Raw genomic sequence first — 10643 nt, 5'->3', positions numbered from 1 at the left:
TTCATTAACTCATCCTACCTTCTGTGACAGAAACAATAAACTTTGAAATGAATCTTGTACAGTACATGTAAATTTGAGTTTGATTTATGCCAATCATAGTAGAGATAGGGAAGAAACAGAGAGAGTGAGTAAGAAGGGGGACTGCTACACTCATAAGAATTATTACCACATTAGAATAGATTATAAACTCAAGAAATTATAATAGATAACACTCACCTCCATGTTTTCCAACTTGGAAGTTAGAATAATATGCACAGATGTTTTCTATATGTACACCTCCAACTGATTCCTTGAATACAGAGTGGATAATTCCAGACTAGAAATCAGCTTTTATAGTCTGGAACTGGAATCTGTTTACTTCACTCTCACCGGAGAAACTGAAAGCTGTTTGACCCACTTTCACTTTACTCTAACCGAAGAAACTGTTCACATGTTGTGGAGGCCAAACAACTTTCTGTCTCAACACAAAAATGTCTAGCCTACAGCAAAAAGTGAAATCATGATCTGATCCTTATTCTTTGTTCAATCTTGACAAATGAGGTGTCAATGGATTCGTTATTAGATTTACTGGAAAAAGTTATTCTTGTATTTTTTTGTAAAATTAACGGTTTCTTAGTTATTCAAGAAATTGGATCTAGTTTTTCCAAAAAAGTGGGAAATCTTCATTTGAGGTTTATTGTGAGATTAGGGGTATGGCTAGCTTAAGTTAGTTCAGATTACATTGGATTAGAACCAAGAATCAGCTTTGGGGGGCAGATTTGGGGGGGCAGCTTTGGGCCCCTCATCTGAATGTGGACTGATCCTTATTTTTTGTTCAATCTTGACAAATGAGGTGTCAATGGATTCGTTATTAGATTTACTGGAAAAAGTTACTCTTGTAGATTTTTTGTAAAATTAACGGTTTCTTAGTTATTCAAGAAATAAAAAAAGCTGGATCTAGTTTTCCCATGAGATCCTTATTTTTTGTTCAATCTTGACAAATGGGGTGTCAATGGATTCGTTATTAGATTTACTAGAAAAAGTTATTCTTGTAGATTTTTTGTAAAATTAACGGTTTCTTAGTTATTCAAGAAATAAAAAAAAGCTGGATCTAGTTTTTTTTTTCAAAAAAGTGGGAAATCTTCATTTGAGGTTTATTGTGAGATTAGGGGTATGGCTAGGTTAGGTTAGATCAGATTACATTGGATTGGGCAAGGTTAGAACCAAGAATCAGATTTGAGCCAGGTTTGAGCCAGCTTTGGGGCAGCTTTTCTCCAGCTTTTCTCCAACTTTTCTTCAGCTTTTCTTCAGAAGTCTCACTTTACCCCTACTTATATATAGATAATACAGTAGTCTGATCGTAGCTTCAAATATGTTACCGCCAATCGTCATTATGTTATTCCCCTAAATTATTCTCGTTTGAGAATGAGGCTTACAGTTCAATGAGCAAGGAAAGTTGTGTGAGTGTACCACACCAGATTTTCTACGAAATTTTCTGTGAAGTGTTCTGTTATTTTTGTAACTTTTTTGTATTGAGAATGGTGTAAATGGATTAATATAAACAAAAGACCATCTTTCAAATAATATATAGGGAGTGCAACTACATCAAAATATATTTCCTCGCAATTGCAAATTGAAACAATTTATTTGAATAAAAGCCCGTCCATGAAATAACATAGGGAGTAAAGCTTCTTCAAAATGTTTCTCTCAAAACAGTAGATTGAAGCAATAATTTATTTTTCAACTTATCAACGGTTTGAGATGAAATGTGGAAGATATCTAATGCGAAAGAATCGTTTTATTTTTCAGAGAAGTATTTTTATTATCTCCGTGATGTGATAAAGACGGGTGTGAGTAGATTTCATTTTCAAGTTAGGATGGAAAAGCCCACATTTCTAAATGATAGTGATGAATAATTGAAGCGATAACAATATATATTAATTTTCTGTTGCTATTTTCGTTTACCTCTATTTCCTCTATCGACTGTCTCGAGTGTGAATGTTGGTATATATTTAGTAATGTGCATTACATTATCAGCTTTTTATTGTTACAAAATCCAATATCATGCTAAAATAGCTTATTCATCCTTTAAATTGCTATGAAATTTTGTTGCTCTTAAGTCACTATATGACAATAGCATGGTCGCACAATGTGACTGTATTTTAAATCTAAGCACTATATTATTATTCTATTCTCTAATTTATAATTCTACATCAGTAGAATTTTCTACATTCTTTCACTTAAATTCAGTTCTTTTTTTCTCTTTCAGTTTTTCGTTGTTGAAATATTATATTAACTCATATTTTTCCCAAACACATTTAAATAACTGTTCTAATTCGCAGATATTCATTCATTATTAAATAGAATCTCTTCTATCCTTATAGTTGATGCAGGAATAACTAAATATCAATAAAAGTAAAAGTAGTTTATCTTGAAAACATAAAATGGTATTGCTTGATGACTTTGGAGGATTATTTGAGGATGGATGCTATGACACAATAGAATATAATGATGTGTTGAATTTTCAGCAATCATTGAAATTGAGCAATGCTTGTAAGGCGTCTATTAACATCTTACATATGAATATACGTAGCATGGATAAAATTTTTGATGAGTTCTCCACTGTCCTTAAACTGTAAAACCACATACCATTTAATAATTCCATCTGAAACATGGATTTCGGAAGATCACGAGTTTTCTTTCAGCCTGAACTAGTGATAAATTCACCTGCTAATAAATTCAATAAATGTGATGGAGTGTGTGTATCAAAGATAATCTAAGTTCTGAAATTCTAAAAACTTATATTGCTTCTGCAAATTCTATTATCCTCGATATTCATGTACCACATATGAGAGAAAACATCACACTTATAGCCGTGTATAGACCTCCATCCTTATCAGCAGAACAATTATTGAAGATATTGGCGTTTGCCTGGAGGAGTTAAAAAATAGAAAAGACATAATTCTCACAGGTGACATAACCATTTATCTCGATCAAAACACAAATATTGTGAATGAGTACTGTGGTCTGTTACATATGAATATGGTTCAAAATCGTTTATAAATGAACCAACAAGAGTACAGAATGACTCAATATCAACCCTTGATCACATATTCCATAAAGATGAAACATCCAATTATGAGGATGTAGTAGGTGTAATTTTCAAGACTAGCATTACAGATCATTTTGCAACTGGTTTATTCTTGGGCACATCAGATCGCAAACAAGTCTCCACAAATTACAGAGACTTCACTGAAAAAATAGATCACAACTAATTACAAACCTACAGACCGAGTCTTGGCAGGATGTATTGAATAGCAATAACAGAGAAAGCATAACACCAAAATTTATCGACAAATTGAATAACCATATCACTAATTCAAAAATAAAAATAAAATTGAATCGCAGTCAAAAACCCTTGAAGAACTGGATTAGTGCAGGCTTAGTTAACTGTATAAGAACTAGAGATAAAATGTATAAACAATTGAAAAAACAACCTCTCAATCTTTACTTGAAATTGACATATTTGGATATAGAAACGTTTTGAGAAACCTGATAAAGCAAGCCAAGCAGGATTATTTCAAAAACAAGATATCACAATGTAAAACAAACAGCAAAAAACTTTGGAACTGTATAGATGAGCTACTGGACAAAAAAAAGAAAGCCACTGATATAAACATCGATCTAAGTGCCTTGAATAAATATTTTGCAGAAGTTGGCAAATCGTATGCCGAAAGAATAGAAAGAATATTGAAAATTGGCCTCACTTTCCAGATACAGTTGTCAATTCACCACATTCATTTTTATGGTTGCCGACAAATGAGTGTGAAGTAATAGAAACAATTTTTACGCTAAAAAATAATTCTTCCCCAGGTATTGATAATATTAGTAATATCTGTTTGAAAAATATATCCAATTACATTGCTAAACCCTTGTCTTTCATAATAAATAAATGTTTTGAGCAGGGATACTTTCCAAAGGAGTTCAGAATTGCTAGTGTTGTCCCACTCCACAAGGGCGGAAATGTAGGTGATCCATCCAACTACAGACCAATAAGCCTGCTCAGTAGCCTTTCCAAGATAATGGAGAAGATAATAAAGACAAGATTTGTGAATTAACTGAATAAATTTTATATTATTCATAAAAATCAATATGGCTTCCAAGCCGGAAAGAGTACCCAGGATGCCATATTGCACCTTGTAGACATAGTGACTGATAATTTTGCTAAAAATAAGAAAACTTTAACTGTCCTACTCAACCTGGCAAAAGCCTTTGACACTATTCCACACATGACACTGCTAAAAAAAACTAGAGAATACAGGGATACGTGGCAAGGCATTGGATTTGGTCAAACATTATCTTAAAGACAGAATGCAAATCATTTCAATAGGAAATAAGTATGATCAAATAAACTTATCAGAATATGGCATACCACAGGGAACTGTATTTTCTCCAGTGTTATTTCTTGTGTACATGAACGATATACTTAAACTCAACACACAAGATAGAAGGATAATTTCATTCGCAGATGATACTATCATGACATTCACAGGCTCTACGTGGGAAGAAGTGAGAGATCTTGCATTAGAAGGGTTGAAGTCTGTTAAGTCATGGTTAGATATGCACAAGCTTACTTTGAATCATAAGAAGAGTTCATTTATTGCTTTTTCCCCAAATCCTGGATCCAGACCAATAAATTTAAGTTTGAAAATTCATAATTTGTCATGTCGTTTGCCTGCGCTGGCCCCTTGCCAGTGCCCTATGTACTTGAGGAGGTGGATCATGCCAGGTATTTAGGTGTTATAATTGATTCCCATCTAAGGTGGAACTACCATATTGATGAAAAATGTAAAAATTGAAGTACCTAATTTTCAGATTTTATAAGATGAATTTATTAAATGACATAGATATAGCTAAATTGATCTATGTGGCATATGCGTCTGTCTTGCAGTATGGGATACTGGCCTGGGGGGGGAGCGGCCAGCTGTCATATGAACAAAATTTTTTTGTGGTGGAGAAACACATAATAAGAGCATCCCTGGGTAAACCTAGACACTATCCAAGTAATGAGCTTTTTAGAGAATTGCGGGGGGTGCTCACTGTTGAAGAATTGTATTTTGAAAATTTAATTCAATATATAAATAAATGTAATTTGAGGCTCAACATGAGAGACACTCCATACAACATAAGAACAATGACCATAAACCAGGTTCTAAATGTATGCAGGCAACAATTCAAATACAAAATTGATAAAGTTATGCTCCTGATTCCAGCGAGGATTGTAGAAATCAGCTGCAAAAAATCTTATTCTAAAGAAATATATCACTGGTTGAGGGAAAATGGTGATATACTGGAATCTTTTTGATGATCTTAAGAAATAGTTGTTTGCCCCAAAACAGAAATAATCATACAAAAAACCATAATAATAATAATAAAAATAGTAATAAAAAATAACAAATTGAAATAGTAATAAATCTAACTAAATGGTAATAATAAAACATAAAAAAACTAATAGTAGTAATCAAAACAGAAAAAATCACACAAAATAAAACATAAATAATAGTGATAAAAATTGCTGTATCAGGAGAAATTTTTCAATAGGTTTCTTTTGTTATTCATGTTTAGTTATATGTCTGTTATAAGTAATTTTTAATAATATTGTATTTTTTTGTTTTTGTTTTTGTTTTTAGAATAGAATTATAATTATATTTCTTTTTAGTTTTATGAAATAGCACAACTCGCATCCGCGCTCAGATTCTTTCTTTGCGGATGAATCACATTTTTCCATAAAATGTAAAAAAAAATCTTTCCATAAAATGTTCTTATAGACCTTTAAATCTTCCTTCAATTTTGTATTGAAAGGTTTCCTTTTTAGTTGTTTGTACATTTTATCTTTTTATTAATGACATTAATTAACCCTGGAGTAATCCATGGTTTTATGGGGGTTTTCTTGTGTGGTATATGTATCTCATTGGAGGAAATATTAATAAATCGATTTAGTGTATCAACAAAGCAAGTTACTATCTGGTTTACGTCAATATTTCCATTCTTGAAGTCGGTGAATAAGTTGTCCTAAGATAGGTAGCAATTCTTTAAGTTTATCGTGGTTTATTTTTTTAGAAGTAATTTTGTGATTTTTGTGTTTGTTTATGTTACCTACATATCCTAGATTGAGTGAAACTGAGAAGTGGTCAGTAATATTAGTTTTATATTCCCTGTCTTATATTTGATGTTTTTATCTGTACTTTTGAGGAAAATGTGATCTAGGCAGGTCTCAAACTTATCAGTTAGGTACTCTAGTGTAGCCAGTTATATAAGGTTTATATCCATTACTATTCATTATATCTAAATATTCATAAGCTATCTTATTATTTATGCATATATTTATATCTCCTGCAAAAAACATCAACATCGTTTGGAATATTGGTTAGCTGAATACTTTTCAACACTTTCTAAAAAGTTGGACACATTTCCATTTGGAGATGTATGAACACCTATGATTTTTAAAAATTTACCGCTGAGAGTTTCAACTTCAATACAAATAGAATTACCCTCCCTTATATCACAATCAACTACATCATAGCTCAGAGATTCATTTATATATATATATATATATATATATATATATATATATATATGTGCATAAGCCATCACACTTATTCATACTAACCTCTCTTATCCACAACTTTATATCCTGGTATATTGTACATAAAGGGTGTGTTTACATTACACCAAGTTTCAGTAAGTAATATTATGTCGTGTTTAGTTTTATAATTTTCAAGAGTGCATAGGAATTCATCGAAATTTTCACTTAAACTACGAATAATGATTTAGTATATATTCAAAAAGTGTACCTCATCATCCTCATCATTCGGTATGTAGTTGATATAATCATCTATCTCATTTGTTTTATTATTTTATTTTTCATACAATGAAAACAGGTCTTCTACTATGTTAGTGATATAAAAAGAAGAGTTTTCAAGTAAATAAAAATTCAGTCTCCTTTGTGACGTTCCTATGCGTTGTGGTCCATGGGTACTGAGTGTTAATTGATTTCCATCCTTTCCCTTCAACTCCAAGTAGTCCAGGTCCGCTTTCGTTGAGATGCGCTCGGGTCTTGTATCTTCATTTCTCCTGATGAAAATTCTTCCGTTTCTGAACCATGTGAACTTGAAGTTGTGCTTTTTAGCGAAATTTTTCGTGTTGTACAAGAGCTCTTTAAAATATGGAGAGAGATTATTTCATTTATATACACTTGACCATCTTTCAAGTTTCTGTTGATATGAGTAGTTTTAAACTGGGTTTGCACAATGCCCTCTGTTTGTACACTTTCTCTATCATTTTTTGCTTTCTCTCTCAAATCCTGTAACGTTCAAAAATCCGAATGGATGAATAAAAATTCCTATTTGAAGAAATTTATAGGTCTAAGTGAAATAATAGGCTAATATTGCCAAAGATGATAACGTTAAAGATTAGATAATATCAGGCATCATGGCCAAATTGTACAACAACCGAATAGGAATGAAAATAATTTTTGCTACCTGTATAATATTATATAAAATATTGAAAATTTGAGGTTAGGCGTAAAACATCTACTGATCGGCGACCTAATGATCAACCGAGTCGCATAACATAGAATCTGACCAAACACCTTGGCAGAAACTTATTGTAGCGAAACAGTATTCAACTTGAGGAACCAAAGGTTACACGTGGCTAATTGTTGTAATATAAGAATCAATCTATAACCTCTATAAAATTACTTTGCATGTAAAAAGCATATTGAAAAACCCAAACAAAAATAATTAAATGTATTAAGGAAGTAGGAGGTTACTAGGCACATGAATACTATAATAATTTGCATGCACCAATCAAATGGTAGCAATTGATTGGCGGCAATAGTGAGCCGATTCAAATATATTTGTATATATTTCTACAAATGATGAGAATTTATGAATTATTATTGTGCAGTTTATGTTTTGGATACGGCCCGAAGGCAAATAAATTATTAAAGATGTAACATAAGTAATAATTAAATAGTTTGGTACGGTCTATTTGAGCCATGAATGGCGGAGGAAAAGATTATTTCAATTTTATGTAAATTTGGAAATCGGAAATGAAAATTGTGAATTAGAAAAGAGAATTTCGACACTTGCCTGCCAACGACCACCATTAGATGTCACCAAAAATTATAGAGCGTAATATCTTACTATACCTTTAATAGCTTAAAGTTAAATCGAATTTCTAAATTTTTCATAAGACTTTGTGATGCTAATGTAAAGCAGAAGTCATTTTTAAATAATTTTTTAACCCCTTGGAAGAGACGACTCCAGCTACAAATAATCCAGGACCACCAGGAGTTTGGATCGACATCAGCAGCTCATAGAAAATTCCAGCATGTGAGTGAAAAATATTCGAAATAGTGATAGGGCGCCCTCAGTGCTTCGAAATGAAATAAGAATCAAAGGTAGCTCGTCGAAAGGGTTCTTTATAAATAGAGAATTTGGTAAAAATACTTGCGCAAGATAGTATAAAAGGTATTTTATTAGATAGTAACGAATCAATCCATATATCAAAAGATCCATCAATCAAAGAATACTAAGTTCTAGGCTGTTAATACAATATTCATATGATCATTAATTTCTGCAATATAATTTGTGATAATATAATGTAGCTCTGATTCACTAGATGAATTGATCTATCTATTCCGTCAGGTGCCGAATCTCGCACCCTGAGATAAAAAATATTTATTATAAAGAAATCTATTGGAAACCATAGAATTTAATATATATATAATGATCTTACTTCGCACATATTACTTGAAATGAATAATTGACGAAAGATTTTCATTTACTTTAGAAAATCGATTTTGATGTCAATTATAATATAAACCTCAATAAATCTTAAACTGTACAAATATGAACATTCAATCATTCTCTCATCAGCTCTGCTATTAGTTTGATAAACAACATTAGTAAATTATTAACAAGTCATATGGTTCATAAGATTAGAAAGAAGAAGCGTGAATGTAGAGCAACCAGCTTCTTACATCTCCCCCCCTTGAACGAGAAACTTCCTCGAAGGTGTCAATTTGCTTGAGTGACAGATGATTGGTTCACTCCCATTGATTCCGCAGGCCACTTCATACATTGAGTTTGATATTCTTCTTATAATGGGGAACGGTCCACTTCTAACTTCATCTAATTTATTTCTATTCAACTTGTTCCCTTTTTCTATATACACTAGTTCTTTTTCCTTGAATCCATATATTCTTCTGTTCTTATCACATCTTAGTTTGTTCCGTTTGTGGTTTAAATTGGAATTTTTTATTGCTTCTTCTCTGTCTATTTGTAAGTTTCGTTTTTTCCTCAGTTGTGATGGTATTATTTCCAAATCCTCTCCCAATAGCAGATATCTTGGTGTAAATTTAGTAGTGCTATGGATTGTCTTGTTGTATTCTGATGTGCAACTTTCCGCTATCTTCGACCACGTCTGCGTTCTTCCTTCTGGACTATTCACTTTGCATCTAATACGATTCACCAATGTCTGGTTTAGCCGCTCATTAAGACCATTTGATTGTGGGCAATCTACCGATGTGAACACCATTGTAACACCTTTTTCGAGTAGGTAATCTCTAAACTTTTTTTGATTTGATAGACGCATATTGATCAGCTAATAGGATCTTGACAGAATGGTTTTGTAAGATAGGATCTAGCAAACGAATGTATTCTTTAGTAGTTTGACCGCTAGAGCTTGAAGTGAATGCATATCTAGAGAAGTGATCGACCAATATGTGTAGGTATCGTTTTGTTGAGTTGTTTCCACCAAACCCTCCAACAGTATCTATCGACATGATCTCATACGGTTCACTAGCTGGACCCAATTGTGAAAGTAATCCTATTGAGCGACCTCTTCTTGTTTTATTCTTCTTACATATATGACACGAATCACAATAGCGCTTGACCATTTCATCCATGTTGGAAAAGTAGTAATGTGGACGTATGTGTAATAGTGTGTGGTGAGTTCCGATATGTCCTAGTTGAAAATGAATTTTCTCAATCAATTCTTTACCCTTTTCTTGAGAAAGGAAGATTCTTTTGTTTCCTTTCATACATTTGTAGAATATTTCCTCTTTATATTCAACATTCCTATTATTCATTATTGCTTCTTTGTTTTTTTCTTGATCGTCTTTTATTTCTTGTATAGATATCAAATTCACAACTGTTAAAATGTCTTCATTTCCTTCAAAGTGCTCTAAAACTGGATTTCTTGATAAAGTATCTGCTTCAACATTTCCTTTTCCTGGGCTATATATCAATGTGAAATCATATTGCGATAGGTAGTATACAAGATCTCCCAATTCTTCATCGGTTCGTGCTTTCACTCTGAGATTCTCCAATGGTTTGTGGTCTGTGATCACTGTAAACTTCCGTCCTATCAACCAATATTGCCAATACATAATTGTCTCTTTTATAGGACTAGAACATAAGTATTTCTTCACGTTTTGGAAAGCTTTATCACATGTCTCTGACCAGATAAAAGGTATGTCCTTCCTCAGTAGATTGTGTAAAGGTTCTAGAACTTTCACTGCATTCTCTATGTATTTATAATAGAAATTTATTTTCCCCAAAAACTGGCGTACATTCTTCTTGGTTTTTGGTTGTGGG

The 10643-nt window shown here is 32.3% G+C and overlaps 1 protein-coding gene across 1 annotated transcript in view; it reads right to left on the bottom strand.

Annotated features, from left to right (window-relative positions):
* Positions 1–2940: 2940 nt before the first annotated feature.
* LOC111059637 overlaps positions 2941–10643 on the bottom strand; it is a 39897-nt gene continuing 32194 nt past the window's right edge. Inside the window, exon 5 of the mRNA XM_039439467.1 lies at positions 2941–3231. Coding sequence (XP_039295401.1) covers positions 3218–3231 — 14 coding nt within the window. The 3' untranslated portion in view covers positions 2941–3217. The remainder of the gene's footprint in view (positions 3232–10643) is intronic.

Source organism: Nilaparvata lugens, chromosome 12 (genome assembly GCF_014356525.2).
Source record: "Nilaparvata lugens isolate BPH chromosome 12, ASM1435652v1, whole genome shotgun sequence".
Classification (NCBI taxonomy): domain Eukaryota; kingdom Metazoa; phylum Arthropoda; class Insecta; order Hemiptera; family Delphacidae; genus Nilaparvata; species Nilaparvata lugens.
The sequence above is the reverse complement of the archived record's forward strand: the minus strand, read 5'-3'. Positions and strand labels throughout refer to the sequence as shown.